A 27,199-nucleotide genomic window follows, 5' to 3' on the forward strand; every position below is an offset into this window, starting at 1 on the left:
GTTGTTCAATCATAATATACTAAATGTGAAACCCATAGATAATACTGTTTTCTGACTATAATAGAACAATATTAGAATATAACTTCTGAAAAAAAGTTTAGTATATTTATTATTATTTTATTTATTTATATTTAGTATTTTTATAGTATAGTTTTACCTTGCCGGGTCAAGAATGACCCTAAGACCACAGTTGTACCTTTTTTTCTGCAAATACCTTCAGAATTTTCCAAATGGTGAAACATAGTTTTGCTGTGCTTTAGGGCTGACCCCTATTAGTCGATTAGTCGACTAATCGGTCGAAAGGAGCCGTAGTCGACTGCCAACCTCTTAGTTGAATACAAAAAAAAAATATATATATATATATATATATATATATATATATTTTTTTTTTATCATTCTTTCCAAAAGAAAAGAGGCCTAGAAGCGTGGCTAACGCTAATGGCACGCATACCAGAGGCTAACTGAATAAGAAAACAGGCACAGAAAGAGGATTTCACCCATCTAATGAACACACTAGACTAGACAAATATCACAATGTATCCATCAGTGGACCAATTGCATGCTTTTGCAGAGGACAAGCAGCCTTCTGTCGACTCCTTCAGACATTAACATTTTGGCCAATCATAGTCGACTATCCAAATCCTTAGTCGGGGACAGCCCTACTGTGCTTATGTATGTGTTGTGGAGGATATCATAAAGCCTTGTTCTAATAAAATCAACTACATGGTAGTTATTACATATTATAACCTTTAAACGGGTCGCTGGAGACCCTAACACCACATAAGAGTTAAGACAGATGTCTGTAGATATGGAAGCTTCTTTAAAAACATGTGGACTGTCCCTTTAGGTCAGATGTCTGTGGATATGGAGGTATGAGGCGGTAATGAGAACAATGTGTAGGCGTTAAGGAGAATTCCCTGAAACCGGAGACAAAAACAAACAGAACAGATTACCTCACAGGTGTTCTTGGACTTTCTGGAAACTTCCGTGGCGACCGGACCTTTGGTTCAAAGGAGAACTTCTCCTTGACGTTTTCAAGCACGGAAGGGGCCACATACGTAAAACCCTTGAAAAAACGGAAAAGAGAAAAAATAAAAAAAATAAACTTTAAAAAAAAGACCCATCTTCCCAAAAATCAACCCACAGCTGATGGTGAGCAATGAAATCCTGACTAAATTGTATCATGTAATGTGGTGGAGCAGTCCAGCTTCCAGGAAAGGAATGGGACAAAAAAACAGATGTGCGGCATTAACTTATTCTCGTAAGAACAGTTTCTTTCTTTAAAAGGAAAACATGAAGTCCAGGCACTGTGAGTCTGAGTGTCTCTGTGCTTTACAGCTCATATCCACAAGTCAGAGAACCCTGTTGTTATCCAAAGATAAAATGCTAAGACAAGTCACAGAATCTGTCGGTATAATTCATCGTTAGCTGCGTTTACATGGGCCCTAATATTCCACTGATAATCTGAATAATAGCCTGATCAGAATAATAATGCCTCATGTAACCTCCATCGAATGGCCCGAACCGGAGGGACTTGAGAGGAATCAGATAGAGGGGTTGTGTAAACCATTGACAATCCGTTCAATAGGATAATATTAGTAAGGCTGAGACCTTAAATACTTTTCGTAAAAAAGGAAATAAACTATTATTTAGCGTTAGTTTGTGTGTCATGGGTCAACTACAGCATCGCAAAAACGACAGTGAGTGCACATGACACACACACGAACTAACGTTAAATATATATATTTTTTTAACACATTGGACGCCAAACCCGACATAAGTCGGGTTAACTCACCGAACGTTGGGCGCTAAACCAGAGAAAAGTCGGGTTTTCATCGTTATTTCTTTTATTCGATATTTCCCTTCATAATTCATTCATCCAGCCTGATGTTATCATTGGGAATGGGTCTGAGATCGCAAACATCCAATACCGCCGCCTAACGCCTTGTGGCCGCTATTGCACATCCTTGGAATCTCTCTGGCTCAGGCTGTACGTCGATCTAAGAAGTCCGGTCCAGGTTTTCCTTCTCGGGCAGGACAAGCGTTTATAACGCATGGATTGGGGAGACTCGAGCACCGCCGGTTCATGTGTTTGTGGATTATTTTGGCAAAACGACCGACATCAATACTTTGAATGGCGATCAGATAATTGGAATATTCTTTTTGCAGTACATCATAGACAAGGTAAGGGCTATATGCTATCAATCTTGCGTTGATCCGATAATTCCTTCCCCGCGATCGGAGCGTGTGTCTGTAATGTACTGTGTAACAGGGTTCGAAATGAACGCGGGCTTGGGTCAAAATGCCCGTGAAAATTGACAAAATGCCCTCGAAAATCAGTTAAGGGGGGCACAAAACAGTTTACTAATTATATACCGGTATATATATTCTGTTGAAGTCCGACATATTTAAATATCTCCGGTCATAATGTCCTGTGAGAATGATTCCCTCGCGACCTGTGTTTTGCTGATGAGAATGGCAGTGCGGCATCTTGGTGCTGGATTAGCGAGAGGCGTGCAGCTGCGGAGCCGCAGAGCTCACAGTTGTGCCCGCACAGTGCAGTACTCCAATTCAGCCATTGGCAATTCAGCCATTGGGTGGGTGGGCGCTGCTGAGCGGTCCCCAGACCGGACCATGAGAGCGCCGCTGGCTCTGCGGCTCTGCAGTTGCATACTATTGGGATGAGTTTATCGCTTCGTTGCAGCCAGTGTTGATATGAGCATCGCAACACTGGATATATATATATATATATATATATATATATGGAGACATTATTAACACTTTGACTGCCACTCACGGCTTTTCTCGGATTTACAATAGTTACGTTGAAAGCCACTCACGAGATTTCTCTGAATTTTTTTTTATTTATTTTTTTAGCGATCTGAAATCATATTGCATCACGCGAGCCTACCCTAGCCTACCCAAAGGCCGCCGGCGATCAGATGTGAAAAAAGCGCCCCCTATAGTCTCCCAGATGACATCAGGGATTTTGGAATGGACTCAATGAAAATGGATGGGGGAAAAAATTATTCCAGTCCACATTTTCCAGTCCACTGATGCAGCCGGGGTTACCAGAGTTCATTCTGGAGACTCTGAGCCACGGCAAGCATGAGATCTACTGTATACACGTTAGATCTATACACTTATCGATTTTTTCGAATGGTGATCAGGAATTGGAATATACCAGTTGGATACCATCTGATGTCAGGTAAGGAATCTATGTTATCAGTGTTAGGATAATCAGACTCGTTTTGATGAAGATATAAGCTTTTTTCTGATATGTGCTCCAGCGGTTTCACTGTAAAATCCATGAGGAAATGAAAACGGCTATTATCAGCGCACGCCTCGAATGTGCGTGCGTGTACGCATAATATTGATCATCTAGCGTTTATTTGAAAACGATTCATAAATAGGCCGACAAATATCAACGTTCTGGAATATTCCAGTAAAAGACGATTATCACAGAATGGCCCAGAATGGGCTGTTTTTTACCTCAAAACGGGTGCTTTTCAAAATGCTCTCAAACGGAAATGAAGCGATAAAAAACCAATCTGCCTCGACAGCACTGACTGGAAAATGATTCTTTGATAAGCGACGGGCAGATTAGACACATAGCCATAATTTAAAACATAGATTAGGCAATATTAACGTTAACATTAGCGCCGATGGTGGCATTCATGCACTAAGTCGTGCGCCCCCTGGTGGCACTGAAAGTGTTAATGTAACATTACGTTATCAAACATAGTATAAAAATGTATATTACTATTTATTTAACTGACGAGCGAAAGACGTGATTTATTAAATCTGTTTTGATCAGACGCCGATGTCAACGTCACTCTCCTAGAGCCATATGAAATCCGCGTTCACGGAATCGCGGACTGAATCACGGAATTTACCAATAAAAATGGAATCAACTGCAAAACGTGGAATATTGCAGAATTTGGCCTAATCTGGACTGAAATTCCGTTTTTGGGTGGAATGTTTGTTGCAAAGCAAACATGACCGGGGAGGCGGGGACCGCTGCGTGTTACACACAACACAGCAGTCTCCAAGCGTCTGGCTGCTTTGATGTTAACATCGTCAAGAAGCTAAGAAATTCCGCAATAAGCCCTAAATTCAGAGCAGAGCAGTATCCTAATGACTTGTATGCCTCCGGCGATAAGGTGTTTTGCAAATTATGTCAATGTACCGCGGACTGGACCCGCAAAAACATGACACTATTGTGATTAAATAGCTATTTAACGTTACAGTACATAGGACTATAGATGGAAATGATACAGTAGCTTCTAGCTAAATCTAGTGCACCCATCTATTTGTTTAATGCAAACGATTGTTATTACACACTGTCCTTTATAAACGAAATAAACTTAAATAGCTATGTAACGTTACAGTACATAGGACTATAGATGGAAATGATAGCTTCTAGCTAAATCTAGTGCACCCATCTATTTGTTTAATGCAAACGATTGTCATTACACACTGTCCTTTATAAACGAAATAAACTTAAATAGCTATGTAACGTTACAGTACATAGGACTATATATGGAAATGATAGCTTCTAGCTAAATCTAGTGCACCCATCCATTTCCCGGCGTTTCCTGGGATTACACAGAATTACTCTAAAACTATACTTATATTCACCACGGTATAAAACGGAAATGTATGGATGGAAAAAAGTATCTGGTTTTGCATCTTGACCGGAAGAAACTCAATGACAATGGACTATATTATTAGATCCATAGCTATAATATATATTTTTTTAATCCTCTTTCTCCGATTTTTTTCTGTTTTCTCCCCTTCTCAATTTATTCGTTGTGCCAATCCCCCCCCCCTCCCCTACCTGGTTGTTGTGCGCATGTTCTCCCACTGGTCGGTACAAGGCAACCCTGAAGTCATCCGCACGCTTCCTCCGACACTCGCGGCGACAGCCAGTGACACGCGCGGCGACAGCCAGTGACTCTTTTTTCATCTGGCAGTGAGGACTCTCATTGGTGAAGTGTAACGCGTGGGAGGTCACGCTGCCTTCATCAAGTCCTGCCTCCGCTGAGCAAGCACCACCAGCAACGCCAGATTCCCACCCATGACTTGCCCTCCCCCTAACCCAGCCAAACGGGTTAGTATAGCGATCAGCCCAAGCCCCAAGCAATGCTGACTCCGGGTGTCGAGACCGCAACCATAGCTATAATATTTAATATAGTTTTAGCACTTTTAGCATTTTAAACTTGTATTATTATTATTATTTTTTACACATGCCAAATAATAATACAAAAATCAATATTTATCGTTAATTTCATCCCGATTTATCGATTCTTCCAAATGGCATATCGTCTCAGCCTTAACACTTTGAGTGCCAGCCACACGAAATCTCGTTAGTTCATGCCATGCGTTGAGTGCCAACGACGAGAAATCTAGTTTTTTTTTAATCGTTATTTCTTTAAAGGGGCTATGTATTATAAATGTCAATGTCAAATGCCACACACGCAAACGGGAGATTGAAAGAAAGAGAAAAAAAACATTTCCTCATACTCGAGAGGGAGAGAGATAGAGAGCACTTGGGGGGGGGGGGGGGGGGGGGGACCTGCAGCGCGCCACACACGCAAACGGGAGATTGAAAAAAAAAAAAAAACATTTCCTCATACTCGAGAGGGAGAGAAAGGGAGAGATAGAGAGCACTTGGGGGGGGGGGGGGGGGGGACCTGCAGCGCGCCACACACGCAAACGGGAGATTGAAAGAAAAAAAAAAAAAAAAAAAGCTGCCGGCGGACTGTCTTTTTTTTCTCTCTCTCTCTCTCTCTCTCTCCCACCCCCTCCCTCTCTCGCTCTCTCTCTCTTCCCCCCCTCCCTCCCTCCCTCCCTCTACCAGTGCAGACTGTGTGGCACTGTCACTCAAAGTGCTTATGGGCGGAGCCAGGCCATAACAGCCTGATTTCTTGAGGCTGAAAAATTATGGTTTTGAGTACTTGATTAGAAATATAAAACAATGCATTTTTTGGAAAAAAAACTTACAAATGTCTTCAATAGACCAACAGGAATTGTGTAAAGTTGCCCAAATAGTGCTAGGAATAGCAATGCATAGCCCCTTTAACACTTTAATCGCCATGGGTTAAATTCATAATTTACCATCCCTCGCCAGCCCTATTTAACATGGAGAAGTTCCCCTTCTTTGCAGGGCTATAACTTTTTAAATTCTATTGCTAAATTGCCATTATTATGGCCCATTCAATGTCCTATATGTATTGTTCAGGGTGTAGCAACGTTAAACTTTTTCATTCACATATTCATACTAAAATATGGTCTAAAGTATAAGTATGTTTTTATCGTTTTCTGCAGCTTTCTTCAGAACGTGATTTATAGCCCTAAATGCATTATATTGATGATCAAATACAGTTTGGTAGGAATCTGTGCGAGATAAAAAATTTCAACTGGACGTAGTTCTAGAAGTTTCTACGCATCATCTGATGATGACCGGATGGGCGGGGGATCGTTTATAATTCCGTGGGCAGCGTTAGATGATTCATCCAGAGTGGGTCATATGTTCATCAGATCAGTTAGTATAGAAGACGTTAGAAAATAACGCTGAATCTTACCGTGGCTTCCTCGCGCCGCTGGCAGATGAGTGTGGAACAGAATTTTTTCTATTATGGGATGGAGAAATGCCTGATCCATTTCCAGGTTGTATAATAGTATATACGTCCAAATCATGTTGTTTTTTCGAGTTATTTGCACCGATCGATGTTCACTGTGTCAATACGGAGTCTCTCTAACGATAGCGAGTGGCCGGACCACATATGGATGAGCACTACCGGTTCAAAGGTAAATTTCCGGCTGGCGATCTGCCGATCGGCCACCAGATGGCGCTCTTGAACCGCTAGAGAGTTGAGGAGATCAGCAGTGTGTCTCAGGGCTCCGGAAAGGAAATATGATTTCGATGACAGATTTTTGAAATAGTGACATCAAAGACGAGTTACGGTGTTTTCGGCAGAATGAGCAGGGCTCGGAATGACGTGAAAACTCGTCCGCGGCGATCATAGTGTTAATTAGCGATTTACATTCATTTTTCATCAATCTAGCCTCACGTTACCACTGGGACTCTCTCTGAGCTCGAACAGGGAAAATACCGCCCCTATCGTCTCCCGGATGGTAATGCACCCTTTGGATTGGACTGAATGAAAACGCATGGGGAAAAGAAAATCCGGAATCCACATTTTACTTGTCAGGCGTGTAATCCGAGCCGATTGCAGTCTTTGTGGTCCCTCATAACAGTGTGGAATATGTGTTTCAAGCACCCAGCGTTGGATCAATAAACACGGTCGATATTTGGAATGGCGATCAGGAATTGGAATAATCTTTTTGGAGAACATCTGATCTGAGGTAAGGAATCTATTTTACCAGTCTTGGGATAATCACAGATATATTTTTTCACAGATATATCAACATGTGTGTGTGTGCGTGTATGACGTTAGCGCTGATCAGGAAATAAGAGAATCGATTTTTCAGCCCGCTTCACTAGCGTGCATAAGTACACATATACTATCGATAATCTAGCGTTTATTTGAAAACTATTCATAAATAGGCCGAAAAATTACAACGTTTTTTGTGTATTCCATTAAAGGGCGATTCCTGCAGAATCACTTTTCTTTTCTGGAAATTTCGAAAAACTAGCGTTTTTCAAAATTGTATAAAACGGAAATGTACTGATAAAAAAACAATCTGTTTCGACGATGTTGACTGCAAGCAAGTCATTGATAAGCGACGGGCGTATTAGACACATAGCCATCATTTATGATATAGTTTATGCATTTGCAAATGTGCTCGCCCTCTCATTGAATAGAGTGCTGGCACTCAAGCGCTAAATCCTGCGCCCCCTGCTGGCACTCAAGCTGTTAAATATTAGCGAGTTGTTGCACAGAACTATCAAGATGTGGTGGAAACAGTATCTGAGTTTCTGTGCTACAGAACATGCGCTATTTGTGTGACGTCGTGCTGTGAGCTTTAACCCCCCCCAAATCAATCGTCCTCCGCTCTGATCGCCAGCTTACATGATTGGCGACCTCAGCGTGGGGAGGGATTGCGTTATTATGGTTACCATCCGGTAAGCGCTGCCGGAGCCAAAGCACAGTACGAAGTAGTGAAATGAAGGGAAAACTTTTAGTTTTTCCCAGATCTCAAGTGAATGCAGCCTAACTCCCCAGCTGGGGTACCCACCAGGAAGACTTGATTGGCACTCTCACTGAGTGTGGAGTCGTCAGGGCTGTCCACCGGGGTCTGGCTGGTGAATTTGGAGTCAAACTGGCTGAAGTCATCAGCTGATTGCTGCCAAAATAGAATCAGGCCTGTTAGCAAAGTGGACAGAACAACAGATGATCTCCACAAAACTGAATAATTCCTGTACACAGGGTTCCCACAGACATTGCTAAATGAAATTCAAGGACTTTCAAGTACTTTACCAAGCACTATTTTTCATTTTAATATGGCATTTAAACGGATACAATTCACTTTTAAATGCCGTTTTATAGAAATAGGCTTAAAACCAATTTTTCCGACAAACTTTAATAAAAAACAATTCTCTCTTGATTCAGAATTTTTTTATCATGGATGAACAAAACTTTCAATGCGAATGGTTGATTTGAATTTCAAGGACCTTTTTTTAGCTGTTTTCAAGGAATTCCAGGTCTTGACTTTTTTTGGTAAAAAATCAAGCACTTTAAGCACTTCAAGGACCTTGTGCGAACCCTGTGTACAGGAACTAAAATGAAAGGTTATAGAGCCCATTGCTCCCTATAACCACTTGTTAAACTGTACTGTTATATTAGTTAAATACTGTATGTTGTTATGATGCTGCTGGGGATCAACTCACCAGGAAAGGCTTGAAGGGAGGCTCCACTGTGCGGGCGAGGAGGTCGTCCCAGTTCATGTGCCTGAAGAACGGGTGAGCCTGGAGACAACGTGACAGCAGCATGGGTCCCACACTTTTACAAATGGATCTCAATTTCCAGGACATAATCAACCAATTTGAGGAGGATATTAGTACAAGGGGTTCTGAGGAATGCTCCACCAAAATCTGATATTCATGTATGTATGTATATATATGTGTGTGTGTGTGTGTATTAGGCATGTCCCGATATATTTGAATTGATCGGTATTGATTGGTATCAGGTATCACGAATATTGGTATCAGGTATATTAACCCTAATCCAATCAAATGCAGATCCTTTTTATATAAAAAAATATATATTAAAACCATTAACACATTGGTTGCGAACAACGAGATTTCTCGTTATTGGCCGCCATGCGTTGGTTGCCAATAATGAGATTTCTCGTTATTTAATCGTTATTTCTTTTATTAGCGATATCCATTCATTTTTCATCCGTCCAGCCTGACGTTATCATTGGGAATGGCTCTGAGCTCGAAAAGGGCAAATACCGCCCCCTATCGTCTCCCGGATGGTAATGCACATCATTGGATTGGATTGAGTGAAAAAGTGCATCAGAGAAAAACTCCAGTCCAGGGTTTCCCCATCTCTGGCAAGCAGTGTCTGTTACCAGATTCACTGGCGAGGCTCGGAGCAGCTTTCGATTAAGCGTTTCGGACTATAATGTTGGATCAATAAACGCGATCAATATTTGGAATGGCGATCAGGAATTGGATTCATCTTTTTGCAGAACATCTGACAATCCATGTTACCAGTTTTGAGTTAATCAGAGTTGTTTTTCACAGCGTTCACAACGTGTGTGTGTGTGTGTGTGGCGTTAGGCGCTGAGCGGGGCACGAATAAATAATTTTTCAGCCCGCTTTTGTATCGTGCATAAGAATACAAATACTCTCAATAAACTAGCGTTTATTTGAAAACGATTCATAAATCAGCCGGAAAATGACAACGTGTTTTGTGTATTGAAAACTATACTCTTATTCAAAACGGTATAAAACGGAAATGTACTGATGAAAAAACAATCCGTTTCGTACATGTTGACTGCAAGCAAGTCATTGATAAGCGACGGGTGTATTAGACACATGGCCATAATTTAAGATATAGTTTAATCGCTCGCAAATGTGCTCGTCCTCCCATTGATTAATATGCTGGCATCCAAGCGATAAATCGTCATATCCGGCTGGCAACCAATGTGTTAAGGGAAAGCTGTGATGTAGGCAATTTTTTTCTTTAAGCAGAACTGTTCAATGACCAAGTATATCTTACCTATATTGAAATGGTTTTACTAGCTTAAATGTACTTGAAGTGTGCACTGTGCTACTATATTATTATCTAGGAAAATACAAATATCTGATCGGGACTCAGTATTGGCAGATATTCAATAATAAATTACTCTGATTGGTAGCAGAACATTTTTATCGGGACATCCCTGGTATATTATTATAATATATATATATTTTTTAATTCTAAATGTCCATTTCTGGTGAAATTTGAGAAATTAACCTTTCTATGCAATACAACTTAATTTATTTCCAAATTGTCCATGACTGGAAAATGTGATCTTTAAAAAAGTGCACAGATGCACATATCCCTTAAAATATATATATAACTTTGGGGGTTGGGAAGGTTACTTTTAAAAATGTCATCAGGGCACACAGAGGTACATGACCAAATATTACCTGTACTTCTGAGGCGTCCCCTGGTCCTGCCCCGAGTCGCAACGAGGCGTTCCGTTTCAGCAGCTGAAGGAAAAGAGGAGTTTACAAGACTACGTCGGTCTGGTGTCACAGGAAGGATTAACCCATTCTTCGCCAGGCCCTTCTTGATATACCCTTCTTATACCATCCTCTGCCAGCTCTATTTGTCTATGGAGATGTTTACCTACTTTGCAGGGCTATAACTTTTTAAATTGTATTGCTAAATTGAAATTACTATGGCCCATTCAACATCGATTAGCTATCGTTCAGGATGTAGGAAAGTTTAACTTTTTCATTCACACATTCATACAAAAATACGGTTTAGAGTATACATATGTTTTTATCGTTTTCTGCAGTATTTCATAGAACGTGAGTTATAGCCATAAATGCATATATTACATCATCAAATGCAATTTGATACCGATTGACGCCAGATAAAAAATGTCAACTGTACAAGGTCCCAGACTTTATGACTCATCATGCGCGGTTGACCGGAGGGGGGGGGGGGGGGGGGGGGGTCGTTTATAATGCAATGACCGACGTTAAATGAATCATGTAGTATGGGTGATATATTGATCATAGCAGTTTGTATGGATAATAATAATCAAAAACGCTGAAACTCACCGCAGCTTCCTCGTAGCGATGGGGGATACTGGAGCAAAAAGATCGCTATTATAGGATGTTGATCTATGCGCTCCATTTCCAGGTTGTATAATACTATATACGTCCAAATAATGTTGTTTATCGAGTTATGGCAACGGATCGATTATCCAGTGTGTCCAGATGGAGTCCCGCGAGCGATAGCGAGTGGCGGACGGAATAGGGGTGACACCAAGCACTTCCGGCCCCACTTCTGGTTTGGCAACTCGCCGATCGGCCACCAGGTGGCGGTATTGAAGCGCTGGAGAGTTGAGTGGAGATCTACAGCACCAGTCATGACTCCGTGGGTGAAATGTGAATACCATGACAAAAATTTGAAATATTGATCTTGATGACGGCGTAATCCGTCATTGGCAGATTAAGCATAGCGAGGAATGACGTCTTAATCCGTCAATGGCGGAGAATGGGTTAATGGCGACAACAAGTTTGTGTGTAAATGCTCCGACGAGGGAGAGAGATGGCGCACACACAAATTTTTACACACTTCTGCACGGTCCCGCCGGTCCCTCTCTCCCTCTATCTCTCTCTCGCTCGTTCTCTGCCTCTGTCAAAACCTGTTTGAGGAAGTGTCAGGTTACACTATGCACTACAACCATAGAGGGGGCGTTAGTTATGCAGATCACTTGCTACGTCGCATTGCGAGTCAAATCAGAACAGCTTAGTGGAGTGAGGGAATATCTTGTGAACTCGAGACTAGACTGATGAGTCAATATGATAATTACGACACAGACCACATTTATATAATTATGTTATGTTATGTATTATGTTTCATCATGAATGCATGAAAGGGAGGGAGGGGTCGTTTTTTGATGCTTTGATCGCCACCAACAGCATCAAGTCAAGTCAGTCAAGTCAAGAGTTTTATTTGTCACGGCATACAAGTATACAGTGAAATGCGGGGGGTCATGCCTGCAGCGATTGTGCAATAATACAGTAATAAGAATAGGATGAGAATAAGACATTTGTGCAATAATACAAGTAATAAGACATAGCCGGTATATGTACATAAGTTTACAAAAAGCATGGTAGACATGCTAAGGTCCTGCGATAGTGCAATACACTGTTAGCACACGTTGTGGACTAACATTACACACACACTTTCGGATCGAGGTGAAGACATTCTTGGATCAATGCAAGATTGATATCATATAGCCCTTACCTTGACTAGGATGTACCCCAAAAAGAATATTCCAATCATCTGATCGCGATTCCAAGTATTGATGTCCATCGTGTCGCCAACATAATCCACTACACATCATGCATCGGGAGCATTTGATTCTTCTCAATCCGACCGTTATAACCGCTCAGCTTGAACAAAAAAAATAAACCGACCCGGAAACATTAGATCGATGAACAAGGTTTCAAAGGGTGCTCGATACCGCCGTCTAGCTGGATGCGGCCGGTATTGCACTTTGGCGACCTCAGACTCATTCCCTATGGTAACAACAGGCTCCCTGGATGGATAATAATATAAAATATCGAGAAAAAAAAGGAAAAACGACCCAGAAACGACTTAAGTCGTTTTTGGCACTGAATGTGTTAATGTAGTGCAATTGTGTAGTTTGTTTTTGTATTTGGGCTTCAAAGTAGCTATACTGTTTCTGCCAGCCAACTACCCACTATACCCCAACCCCACCCCCTACCCCCAGAGGTCCACAATGGAAATAAGCCTTTTGGCTTTGTGTTTTTAACCTTGATGATTTTTTTAAATGTATGTATTCCTGCTGGGCAGTTTTATATGTATATTTTATGAATTATCAAATAAATTCAATCAATCAACAGTTTAGCCAGTTGTTAAAGGAAAACTCAAACATTTTGGGAAATTAGCTTATTTAACATCTTCCCTGGAGTTAGACAAGAAGATGCATACCTTTGTCTCTCTGCATGCATTAGGCTTAGGGAACGCCCGTACCATTAGCGTAGCGTAGCTTAGCTTCATCACTGGAAGTGGGTCAGACCTTTACCCTGAAGTTCCCTACAGTCCCCTACAGTCACGAAATACACTCCAAATACAACTCCAAAACGTTCCTGTAAACATGTTGTGACCTGTGTATTTACCACGTGGAGAAATAAAAAATAATTTAATTCGACATTTACACTTTCTAAGCAAATATACTCAGAACTATTTTTTGCCGAACCACTCCTCTCTGGGCTCAGTGATTTCACCCCCTTCCGTGACTGCCCCTTCCGTGACTGCGATGCACGGCTACAGGGTTTGGGCGAGTGAATCCACACTCGTGGTATTATTATAACTAATTTATTGTGTAACGCTAGCCCCTTAAAACTTACCACAGTCATGGTATCCATAAACTTCAATCGGTTCGGATCCTTTGAATGAAATGAAAATGTAAACAAACACTGGCATTAGTGTTCGAAAGTAGCACTGCGTTGCGTGAAATCACTGAGCCCAGAGAGGAGTGGTTAGGCAAAAAAAAAATCGAGTATATTTGCTTAGAACACGTAAATGTCGAATTCAATTATTTTTTATTTCTCCACGTGGTAAATACACAGGTCACAACATGTTTACAGGAACGTTTTGGAGTTGTATTTGGAGTGTATTTCGTGACTGTAGGGAACTTCAGGGTAAAAGTCTGACCCACTTCCAGTGATGAAGCTAAGCTACGCTAACGGTGCGGGCGTTCCCTAAGCCTAATGCATGCAGAGAGACAAAAAAGGTATGTACCTTCTTGTCTAACTCCAGGGAAGATGTTAACACTATGATCGCCGGGAATGAGTTTACACGTCATTCCTAGCCATGCTCATTCTGCCGAAGACGCCGTAACTCGTCTTTGATGTCAATATTTCAAAAATCTGTCATCGAAATCATATTTCCTTTCTGGAGCCCTGAGACACACTGCAATGCTCCACTCAACTCTCTAGCGGTTCAAGAGCGCCACCTGGTGGCAGATCGCCAACCGGAAATGAGCCTTTGACCCGGAAGTGCTCATCCATATGTGGTCCGGCCACTCGCTATCGTTAGAGAGACTCCGTCTTGATACAGTGAACATCGATCGGTGCAAATAACTCGAAAAAACAACATGATTTGGACGTATATACTATTATACAACCTGGAAATGGATCGGGCATTTCTCCATCCCATAATAGAAAAAATTCTGTTCCACGCTCATCTGCCAGCGGCACGAGGAAGCCACGTGAGTTTCAACGTTATTTTCTAACGTCTTCTATACTAACTGATCTGATGAACATATGACCCACTCTGGATGAATCATCTAACGCTGCCCACAGAATTATAAACGATCCCCCGCCCATCCGGTCATCATCAGATGATACGTAGAAACTTCTAGAACCACGTCCAGTTGAAATTTTTTATCTCGCACAGATTCCTACCAAACTGTATTTGATCATCAATATAATGCATTTAGGGCTATAAATCACGTTCTGAAGAAAGCTGCAGAAAACGATAAAAACATACTTATACTTTAGACCATATTTTAGTATGAATATGTGAATGAAAAAGTTTAACGTTGCTACACCCTGAACAATACATATAGGACATTGAATGGGCCATAATAATGGCAATTTAGCAATAGAATTTAAAAAGTTATAGCCCTGCAAAGAAGGGGAACTTCTCCATGTTAAATAGGGCTGGCGAGGGATGGTAAATTATGAATTTAACCCCGGCGATTAAAGTGTTAAATAAGCTAATTTCCCAAAATGTTGGAGTTTTCCTTTAAGCTAAGAAGCATATTATTTACTATTATTTTATTTCATTGGGTTTTTAGCCCTAGTTGCACTTTTGTTGCACTTTTTTGTGTTTATTTCATGTTTTTAACAGTGCGTGAAATATTCTGTATTACTGGGGGGAAAGAAATTCATATCATAGTGGTTAAAAAATTTGGGTCGCGACTTAACTCATTCAGTGCCAACCACGAGATTAGTCGGGTTAACTCGCCATGCTTTACGTGCCAAGACCCGAGAAAACTCGGGTTTTAATCGTTATTTCTTTTATTAGCGATATCCATTCATTTTCATCCATCCAACCTGATGTTATCATTGGGAATGGGTCTGAGCTCCCAAAAGGGCAAATACCGCCACCTATCGTCTACTGGATGGTATTGCACATCATTGGATTGGATTGACTGGGAATGTGCATCGAAAAAATAACTCCGGTCCGGGTCTTGCTTCTCGGGCATGCAGTATCGTGTTACCAGATTGACCGAGGACCATGTGTTTCGGACTATAACGTTGGATCAATAAACGCGATCGATATTTGGAATGGCGATCAGGAATTGCGTGCGTGCGTGACGTTAGCGCTGACCAGGTCATGGATAATAGATTTTTCAGCCCGCTTCTCTAGCGTGCATAAGGACACAAATACTATCGATAATCTAGCGTTTATTTGAAAACGATTCATAAATCAGCCGAAAAATTACAACGTGTTTTACTGTTTTGTGTATTCCACTAAAGAGCTATTATCGCGGATATGTATATTCTTGTCTAACTCCAGGGTAGATGGCAAATAAGCTAATTTCCCAAAATGTTGGAGTTCGCAAATGTTCCCGTCCTCCCATTGACTAAAGCGCTGGCACGGAACGGCCTATTTTTAAAAAAAAATTTATTATCTTCTTCCCCCCTCCTTTTTCCGGTTAGTCGTTATGCCAATTCCCAACCCCCTTCCTGGTTGTTGCGCACTCCCCCCTACTGTTGGTCCGGGAGGCCGGAGACTGTCACATGCTTTCCTCCGACGCATGTGCAGCCAGCCGGCAGCCAGCCTGGCAGCGCAGATTCTCACCGGGAGAGTGTAACGTGTGGAAGGTCACACTACCTCCCTCCAGATCCTACCCTCGCTGTGCAGGCGCCTCCTATACGTTACTCCTCGCCAAATGAGAGTCCGCGCTGGCAGGTGAAAAGATGCGTCTGGCTGCTGTGGAATAATATATTGACCCCCAACTCTCATGTAAAGACACCCCCCCCCCCCCCCCCCTATCCTGTGTTCCCCCCCCACCCATTTGACCTATCAAATGGGGCCCCTCCCTCCCCCTTCACACTATATAATCCCCTCCTCACAAGATTCACTCTTCTTTACCTGGGTCATTTCAGCTGGTCACCTGGGCGGAAGCCTCAGCCATTCTCTCTAAATACTATGTGTATATTTCTATCTGTCTGGCTAATAAACCTCGTTATTAACTGGATCTCGGTTGACTGAGAAAGTTCTTCAGGATATCCACAATATCCCACACTGCCTACACATGTATCGGAGGGGACATGCGATGGGCTTCTATCCTCCCTACAACCGGCCAGTGGGGGGCACATGCGAGCAACGATCAAGACAGGGGAGGGGAGAATTGGCACGGCTAAAATTGGGATGGGAGAACATTTTGAAAAAAGAGAAAAAGTGGATACATTTTTTTTTATGCAAGTCAACAGCCGTTAGGTCAATCATCACCAAATATGCAGGATATGTCCAGATAACTACTCGAAACATACCCTAAAAATTACATTCAAATTTACCACTAGGGGGCACTATTTTGCGATCCTAATGATCAATATTGGCTTTAAACCCGTTCTTTTCCGTTTGCGGCTATATTTTTTATTGTGTTTGATCGCTTAGATTGGCTATTTATCTTGTAACTGAGTCTGTTAACAAACACAGCTGGCTCCAACATTCTATTCGAATTAGGTCAACAAGCACACAGTCCAATTCAGGTCTGGCCCAAACTATTTGGATATTTAAAAACATTTCTATTTCGGACTTTGTTTATCCGAGGGAAACAACAGTTGTGAGTAGAGGATCAAGAAAAGAGGGCAGGGCTCGAAACAGGTCAATCATCTATTGCTTACCTTTTTGAGAAGGTCCCTGGCTTCTTGCGTGAGGTAAGGTGGAAGGTTGAGTTTGCACTTTAGGATTTTGTCAATAGTCTTCTTTCGGTTTTCACCAGTGAACGGTGGCTGTGGACAAAACATGGCACAAAGTGAGGTGAGGATGGGGGGAGGGGTTGCTACTGTTGGCCACACCTCAGGCACTACCAAGAGAGATCTAGAAGAAATTCACAGTATAATAAGTTACTGAATTCCACCCCACGTCAGACCAAAATAAAAAAGTAAACAAAGTGCTAGGACTGACCCCGATTAGTCGACTAATCGATCGAAAGGAGCCGTAATCTACTGCCAACCTCTTAGTCAAATGCAAAAAAAAAAAAAAACGCCTAGAAGCGTGGCTAACACTAATGGCGCACATACCAGAGAGGCTAACTGCCTAAGAAAACGGGAACAGAGGCACTGAAAGAGGATTTCACCTGTCTAATGAACACACTAGACTAGACACATATCAAGATGTATCCATCAGTGGACCAATTGCATGCTTTCGCAGAGGACAAGCCTTCAGTCGACTCCTTCAGACATTAAGCACCTCCCACAGCCCAAATGGAATGATAATGATAGTCGACTACAAATCCTTAGTCGGGGACAGGCCCACAAAGTGCTATACCAAGCTCTTTTGCCTGGGGGTCGCAGTTCGACCGTATTACACATTATACCTTTAACTGTCACTATTCACCTTATTTAGTCCCACCCACCTTCGCGGTTGTAGTTTTATTTATGGTCAGTACACTTTGTGGCAAGGATGCTAGCTAGTGTGGATATTCGCAAACTGAATAAATAATATATGGTGCTGGTAAGCTACCTCCTTATATCACATCATTATTGGAATGGAATGTTGGAACCCATGGAACCTGTTCTAGTGATTGGCTGGTCCTTGAGGTCCCCTGAGTTTGCTTGGAAAAAATGTGAATCTGCATTTTATTATGATGCCTCTAGCTTAGGATTGGGCGATATGGCCTAAAAATGTAATCCCTGATTATTATTTTTTAAATCCGATTGACCATATTAATCGATTTTTTTCTCTTGAAAACTAGAAACGCCAAGGAAATCATTCAAATAACCTTTGTTTTTATTTGACAAAACCAAGATGAATGTCCCTATTGGGATTTAAGTGCAAACCTAACTTTCACCAATCTTCACTTAAAAAATATATATATAATAATAATATATATATATATATATAATATAATATAAAAGGTTACTCTTGATCAAACAAAGATGAATGTCCCTATTGGGATTAATAGTGCAATAACTTGCTTTTTCACCAAACTTCACTTAAAAAAAATATATATAATAATAATATATATATATATATAATATAATATAAAAGGTGCCTCTTGATCATCAAACAAGAATGAATTTCCCTATTGGGATTAATAAAGTGCAAATCTAACTTTCACCAAACATCACTTTTTGTTAAATAAAAGGTGACTCTTAAAAATCTTTTTATTTTTTTTTGAAAATCGTCCTAAATCATTCATTCGAATTAATCGATAATATCGATTAATCGCCCAGCCCTACTCTAGCTCATGGGTTCTCAAATTTTTAATACCACGACCCCATTTTATTTGGCGACCCCACACTTAACTCATTGACTGCCACGCTGTTTTCCCATCTCTACTCAATGGCGCCAGCGTTAGTGACCATTTCCGCGATGTTTCCGGACCCATCGTGTGTTCTGTATTAAAGCTATGGAGACAATAGTATGGCTCATTTGACAGGCATTGTTTATAGTCCAACACTGACTAACCAGTTAATTTCTACATACTTTTGTGCGCTATTCCATGCTAAACATTGCCCCTTTCCAAAATAATCCAGTATTTTTGTCTAGATTGCGAGATATGACGTGTTATATGCATACGCCCAAATAGTTCGGGTTGCTCGCCTGAAACTCCAAATATTTCCAAATCAAAAAGGTATATACCGTATATGTATGTTTCTTCACAAAATCATCAAGGGGGGGGGGGGGGGGGTCGTTTTACCTCGAAGATGCGATCGTTACCAAAAGCATGTTTTAGGTTCGGTAAAATACAACACTGATCGATACAGAAGCATGTTTTAGGTTAAAAAAATACCAGCAGGTAAAATAGACTTTACCTTAATCAGAAGGTACTCCAAAATTAATAAATCCCAGTCGTCCCATCGCAATCGCAATTACTCGTGTATATTGGGCATGGCTATCATAAGGGAAACAATAGGTTTGAGGCATCAAATCTCCGACCGATTGCTATGTCCTGATTCACTTTGAGGGGGAAGCAGCCGGAGGTACCTCAGTACTGAAAGACAACTGATATCCCCAGTTCAAAAGGTAGGCGATACTGCCACCTTGCGGGATTCGATCGTCATTGCAATTTTAACGTAGGCAGCGGTGCCAGGGAGACACAGGCAGCTCCGAGTGAGTGCTTAGAATGGGGATCAAAGTAAATAGATCAAAGGATCTAAAAACGAGAAAACTCATTTTGGGCGGTTGGTGACGAAACATGAGAATACTAGTTTTTGGCGGGCAATGAGTTAATGTATCGCGTAATTTCAACGTGGAATTAAGGAATATAAAAATAAAAGCACACATTGAACTTGATCATGCATATTTATTAGAAAATTGTATTACAGCACTATGTTATCAATACACATTTATAAAACTAGGCATATTTTGCCAAAATATGTTGCCAGTAGTTTGAGAACCGCTGCTCTAGCTCATGGAATGAACTCCAACAACCCCTAAAAGTGTTGATTCTCCCCTCTGTTGCAGAATTTAAGATCTCGATCACTAATCATTATTGATCAAGTTGTACGTGTTTGTTATCCTTGCTTTTTTCTACCCGCGTCTTGTTGTCTTATTGTTGTGATTTCATATGCTGTGATCTCTATGCTGTATTTATGATTGCTTATTTCTGTACATAAACTTGGCGTAACTGTAAATAAGGGAAAACCTAAGTTGCCTTTCGAGTATAAATAAAAGGTATGAAATGAAATTAAACATATCTATACAGACAAAAATAGTCTCTCCTTGTGACAAAGATAACAAGTAGCTTGATGTTTTTCACTCAACGTGGACAGGGTGAGCAGCTTTAAGTACCTGGGGGTCCACATCTCAGAGGACCTGACATGGTCAACACACATAGACACAGTAGTAAAGAAGGCGAAACAGCGCCTCTACCACCCGAGACAGTTAAGGAAGTTCAGAGTATCGGGGAAGATACTCCAGTCCTTCTACTCAGGAGCTGTAGAGAGCATCCTGACCGGAAACATCACTGCCTGGTATGGAAACAGCACGGCACAGGACAAGAAGGCCCTACAGAGAGTGGTGCGCTCAGCCGAGCGTACCACGGGTATTGCACTACCCCCCCTGCAGGTTCTATACAACAAGAGGTGCAAATCCAGAGCCTGCAGGATAATGAAAGACCCTCACCACCCCAATAACAGCCTGTTTCAGCTGCTGAGGTCAGGCAGACGCCTGCGAACCCCAGCTACTAGGACAGAGCGGCTTAGGCTCAGCTTCTTCCCCCAGGCCATCAGAGCCATGAACAATGAACATTGAGTGCTCAGAACATTGAACTATCCACACACAAGCACACATGAACACACACACGACACGCACGCTGTGCACGCTCACACACGAGCAGCCACTTAACACTTTAACATGAGCGGGCACACACTCATGTCGCACACACACACACTTATGGCCAAAGGAAAGGACACTTTGAATTAGAATAACAGGAACAGTGTATTGCACTACCAAAGCTAACTAGCATGTCCCATATGCTCTGTAAATAACTATGTACAGATACAGAGATGTCACTCCATGTTACCTGTTACCTGTTTACTGCACAATGTTGTTTTTTCATTTTTTGATTCTATTATATGTTGTACCACTGTATTGCACATCGTTGCGGGCAAGACCACCCGCATTTCATTGTATACCTGTATGCCGTGACAATTAAAACTCTTGACTCGACTTGACCTTGAACCTTCCTAGATACAGTGTCACACGCACATGGGAAATGCAAAGAGCGTCGAGGTCGCAACAGGTGAATAATAGGGACAGTAGTATACTCACTGCTCCCGTCAGCATGTCGTATGTGAGAGCTCCCAGGCTCCACCAGTCCACCGCACGGTTATGGCCACTCCTCATTAGGATCTCTGGAGCCCTGAGGTGAACAAGGTTGCATTTACAGTCAACGTACACAAGGAAACGCGTCTTTCCTCGTATCCATCCTCGTTACACAGTCCCCCACACGTACGTTATTTCTATATACGAGAGGTCAGCATTGTTAGATAATCGTGTTTTCAGCCTTTTGTTGATTGGTATCAGCCTGCTCTGCGTTGTGTTTATTTAGTATTGTTGAGGCACTCGTTCGGTGGAATTCTGTCCTCCCATGCACTGACTGGCTAAAACACTGTTTCTCTCTCCCTGTTAACTCATTGACCGCCACGCTTAAGTGCGCGAGAGGGCGCTAGAGCGCCACCGCTTTAATCAATGGGAGGACTGGGAGATTTGCGAGTGCTTAACCTCTTCCACCCGTGGAATATTTTCTGAAAATCCTCAGGGTGCCAGGTTCATGACGACAGATACACATCATTATATAGCGAGATCAATCAATGTGAAATCCTACCGCATTGGTGATAGTATAATGCATGTCATAATATGTACATTCTTGTCTTAAATTATCACCAACTAGAAGGGTTATCAGACTCTAGAAGGGTTACCAGACTCTAATTCGAAGCTTCAAAAAATAAAAATAAATGTATCTTATGTTGTGGGATTTGTTGTTTTTAAATGTGCTCTATAAATAAAGTGGATTGGATTAATTAAGTAGCCCCTTTCGTGACTGTGACGCAGCCAACAAGGTTTCACTCGGCTGCCCTGCCTGGGTGCAGTGGGGCAACGACATGACATTAAATAATTATGTTGCAACCTTCGTCTATCAAGCAAACAATTATATAAATATTTATATGTAGTTGATAGAGACAAAGGCAGAATTCGACTTAATTAAGCACGTTTTATTAAGACATATTTTTATATGGGTCGGGACACTTTAAAAAAGCAGCACAATGAACACAAATCTGTCCGACATAGTCTTAAATAACAAACGGCATTGCTTCTTCATCGATATGTCTACTGCACATGTCCTTGTTGTTTTCAACACAGATAATCTCCACGTGCTTGTTGTAGAGAGGTGGAGTCGAGGCGCCGCTTACTTTCGTTTCATTGGAATGGAGGCGGGAAGGCGCCGCTTACTTTCGTTTCATTGGAATGGAGGCACAAGATTTGAGGCAAAAAAATATATATTAAAAAAAATAATAATAATAATTTTAAACTTCGATTTTATTTTAATGTTCGAAGCTTGTGCCATCGAATGAAGCTTCGAAGTATTTAAGACAGCCCTAGTTACCAGACTCTAGAAGAAGAGTTACCAGACTCTAGAAGAAGGGTTACCAGACTCTAGAAGAGTTACCAGACTCTAGAAGGAGGGTTACCAGACTCTATAAGGGTTACCAGACGCTAGAAGAAGAGTTACCAGTCTAGAAGGGTTACCAGACTCTAAAAGAAGAGTTACCAGACTCTAGAAGAAGGGTTACCACTTACCAGACTCTAGAACAGGGCTATTCAACTAAATTGTTCAGGGGGCCACATTGTCAGAAACCCAAGGGGCCAGGGGCCGGACTGCCACGGCGCCTCCCCGTGCTATGAATATATGTACACTTGACACAACACGCAACCACATTTTCACAACTTTTATTTAACTACATTGCAAAAGTAGTATACTTTTCAAAAAAAGTGCTTCATTTATGTGCCACATCTGCAACATCTCCTGCAGAAAGTGCTTCATTTATGACTGTGCAACAACTGCAACATCTCCTCTTCAACATTTCAATATAAAAATAAAATAAAAAACAAACAAGTGCATGATGTGCATCTGAACATTCTAACATCAACACTTGAACAAAAAAACACATTTATAGTGCAGCTGAGCTTATGAAAAAGTGCTTCATGTCTGTGCAACAACAGCAAATCACAGCATCTTATTAGCACTTATTGTCCACTCTTAACTCTCAAACATCAGGGGGGTGGGGGGCAAACAGGCCTAGCCTACATACACACAGGGGTGTAGCTCCAGATTCTGGGCCCCATGAAAGAATTTATTTGTAGGCCCCCAGTGAATGCGAGCGTGCGTAAGCGCGCGAGCAGAATTTTCTTTGGCCATTTTTTTATTGATGAAAACGCATAATATGGTTTTTACCTATACATTCGGATCAGCAGTTCAGCACCTGCACTGTTGGTGGGTGAGCCTAGTAAAGGATGTCGCTAGGCCTGTCACGATAACACATTTTGCTGGGCGATTAATTGTCCCAGAAAATATTGCGATAAGCGATATTATTGCGGTTTTGAGAGATTTTTTTTTTGAGAAATGTATTTCCCAAAAGTTTTCAATTAACCTTTTTATTTATTTTTTACTAATATAATAATAGCATAATAATGCAAGGAAACCGTTTCAAAGTGCAATAAACCTTTATTTAACATTGGAAGATATTTTAAATAAAATAATGCTCAGTTTGATTGTTTATTATAAAACAAACTGAAACTGGAAACAAGCCCTCTGTCTGGCTTTTTGTATCATCCTTTTAACATGTACATTTATTATTAATGTACCTTGCGGTACCATGTACAAAATGTTAATAAAGTATGAGGAAAAAACTGTGGAAACGTAATAAATAAAAAGGCAGTGAAACAATAATCAAATAAACACCAAAATATATACTATCTCTATTGGAATGGAGACTTCAGCACAGGATAAACTAGGGATGGGCAAAAATAATCCAGATCGATTGATCACATGATGTACTCGAGTACTCGTGGAGGAAAACGCTGTACAAAATAAACATCTTTTCCGGTGTTTTAGACTTTTATTTTGAAACCCACCCACCGGTCCGGAGCGGAAGTATTGTTGTTATTATCCTAGCAGAACGTATTGAGCGGACAACTTGTCTCGTCCGGTTCTGTGTTTTTGAGCTAATGATAAAACAAATGTTGAGATTGTTGGTGAACAACTAACTTTAGGTTAGTTTTAACGTTAGCTACTAACGTTAGATGCAGCTACTACAGGCAATCAACGATGAGGAGGAAGTGCCAAAGCCGTATATAATAGAATAGTAGCCCTGTGGTGCGTAGGCACGACTCGAAACTACCTGTTATAATAAATTAATTCATGTCTAACTTGTCCCCGTGTCCAGTCCTTTGATTAGCCCCACCCGTTCATTGTAAACAATGATGCATGTAATTGTATTAACGTTATTCTATGTTGTAGCTAGCTATGCTATACGTTGTATTTCGTTTGTTAGCTATTTAGCTAATGTTGTTAGCATCAACGCTAGATCTTTAATCTTTATTTAGCAGTCCAGTTTCTCCGGGCAGTAGCGAGTAACTACTTGGGTCTAAAAATAGCTACACTACAAAGAACACTACTTGGTTAAAAGGAGCAACACTATTGAGAAATGTAGTTAAGCTATGTGGCGTTGCTAGTGCCCCACGGAGCTCCCGTGCTGTACTCTGTAGTAAGGCCAGCGGCCCCCCACACGGAGAGTGACTGACAAGGGGTACTGGTTCCGCCTCATTAAAACAAACGCGCAAATGGCAATTAATCGCGCCCGCCAAAATCATTGCATTCATTTTAATTATTGCGCCGATTAATCAATTTATTGCTTATTGCGGCAGGCCTAGATGTCGCATTGCGTTCATCTTCAATGAATGGACCAATGCAATAGTCTACCAAAGCCCCCCCTCTCTCTCTATATATACACACACACACACACACACACACACACTTCAGAAACAAACATAGTATCAATGAGAGCATCAATAATACACGTGAGTGATGTCTAGTAAAAAAAAAAATGTTGGGCCCCCCCCCCCCCCCAGCCCTTGGAATCATCCTAAGCTACCCCCCCCCCCCCCCCCCCCCCCAGCTACGCCCCTGCATACACACATCTAATGAGAGCGATTGCACTTATTTGACTGGGCAATGGCAGAGAAAGAGGGTTCATAGGAAGTGAGGGCTACCCGCAAACAGTGATGCAAATGCTCATTTGTCAAGGAGGCACGGTTGCTTGTTTTAATGGAATTCATGTGAGAGAAACTGGATTCACAGGTGTATGTTGAGCCAAACATTGTTAGCACAGATATTGCCAGCGTTTTTATTTTGGGGAATGTCTTGACATGAATACACTTTATCCAAAATGTTGTGGTGGATTCATTCTCAAGTGCCTGCTTCAGAGCAGATGATGCTTGCATGTCAATTATTTCAAGTTGCAGGAGACCTTCATCAATGTGAAGTGATGCAAGGAACTCTTGTCCTTTTGTGGAAATAGCAGCTACATTGGCAAATGGGTTGCTCACAAAATGCATCAATTCTCTGGACATGTCAAATTCATCAAATCGACTTGCAAAGTTTTCCCTCAATTTATCAATGAAATCTGTCATTAATTGAGTGACTTTTGGCTAAATTGTGCGTGTTAACGTTGACATGAAAAGAAAAAAGTAAAAAAAAAAATATATATATATATATTAAAAAAAATAAAAAAAAAATAAAAAAAATCATCATGTAATCTTTGGCGGGCCGGTCAGAATTATCCCGCGGGCCGGATCTGGCCCGCGGGCCGCCAGTTGAATAGCCCTGCTCTAGAAGAAGGGTTACAGATGCTAGAAGAAGGGTTACCAGACTCTAGAAGAGGGGTTACCAGACTCTAGAAGAAGGGTTACCAGACTCTAGAAGGGTTACCAGACTCAAGAAGAGTTACCAGACTCTAGAAGGAGGGTTACCAGACTCTAGAAGGGTTACCAGACTCTAGAAGAAGGGTTACCAGACTCTAGAAGAAGAGTTACCAGACTCTAGAAGGGTTACCAGACTCTAGATTAAGAAGGGTTACCAGACTCTAGAAGAAGGGTTACCAGACTCTAGAAGAGGGGTTACCAGACTCTAGAAGGGTTACCAGACTCTAGAAGAAGGGGTACCAGACTCTAGAAGAAGGGTTATCAGACTCTAGAAGGGTTACCAGACTCTAGAAGGGTTACCAGACTCTAGAAGAAGGGTTACCAGACTCTAGAAGAAGGGTTACTAGAGTCTAGAAGACGTGTTACCAGAGTCTAGAAGAAGTGTTACCAGACTCTAGAAGGGTTACCAGACTCTAGAACAGTGTTTCTCAACTGGTGGGTCGCGACCCAAAAGTGGGTCGCAGGGCAATTTTGATTGGGTCGCGGATGTGTGTGTAAACAAAAATAATATATATTTTTTTTTTTTTTTATTTATTTTATTATGCACTAGCTATTTTTGTGAAAGTGGCTTCTCAGCTCTGGTCCAGCTGAAGACAAAGCAGAGGAACAGATTGGACATTGAGAATGACCTCAGAGTTGCTTTGTCTACCATCACCCCAGGCTTTCAGCAAACAACATCCCCAGTTATCCCATTAGTTCCCTGGGATGTTAAGCTAAGAAGTCTGCTAAGAAGGATATATTATTTATTATTATTATTATTTTATTTCATTGTGTTTTTAGCCCTAGTTGTACTTTTGTTGCAACCCCAGTTATCCCATTAGTTCCCCCAAACTTACTGTAGGTCTGTTATGTTAAGCTATGAAGTCTGCTAAGAAGCATAATTATTTATTATTATTATTATTTTATTTCATTGGGTTTTTAGCTTTAGTTGCACTTTTGTTGCAACCCCAGTTATCCCATTAGTTCCCCCAAACGTAGGTCTGTTATGTTAAGCTAAGAAATCTGCTAAGAAGCATATTATTTATTATTATTTTATTTCATTGGGTTTTTAGCCCTAGTTGCACTTTTGTTGAAACCCCAGTTATCCCATTAGTTTCCCCAAACTTACTGTAGGTCTGTTATGTTAAGCTATGAAGTCTGCTAAGAAGCATAATTATTTATTATTATTATTTTATTTCGTTGGGTTTTTAGCCCTAGTTGCACTTTTGTTGCAACCCCAGTTATCCCATTAGTTCCCCCAAACCTAGGTCTGTCATGTTAAACTAAGAAATCTGCTAAGAAGCATATATTATTTATTATTA

At 41.3% G+C, this 27,199-nt stretch overlaps 1 protein-coding gene across 1 annotated transcript in view; it reads right to left on the reverse strand.

The window, feature by feature from the left end:
• rps6kb1a (ribosomal protein S6 kinase b, polypeptide 1a) overlaps window positions 1–27,199 on the reverse strand; it is a 100,091-nt gene that overhangs the window by 11,957 nt on the left and 60,935 nt on the right. The window contains exons 9-14 of the mRNA XM_084320709.1: window positions 21,186–21,276; window positions 17,090–17,197; window positions 10,610–10,672; window positions 8,858–8,935; window positions 8,206–8,313; window positions 954–1,066 (exon numbers count right to left, since the gene is read on the reverse strand). Of these exons, the coding sequence (XP_084176835.1) occupies window positions 954–1,066; window positions 8,206–8,313; window positions 8,858–8,935; window positions 10,610–10,672; window positions 17,090–17,197; window positions 21,186–21,276 (561 nt within the window). The remainder of the gene's footprint in view (window positions 1–953; window positions 1,067–8,205; window positions 8,314–8,857; window positions 8,936–10,609; window positions 10,673–17,089; window positions 17,198–21,185; window positions 21,277–27,199) is intronic.

This window comes from Notolepis coatsorum (genome assembly GCF_963971535.1).
Source record: "Notolepis coatsorum genome assembly, chromosome: 8".
Classification (NCBI taxonomy): domain Eukaryota; kingdom Metazoa; phylum Chordata; class Actinopteri; order Aulopiformes; family Paralepididae; genus Notolepis; species Notolepis coatsorum.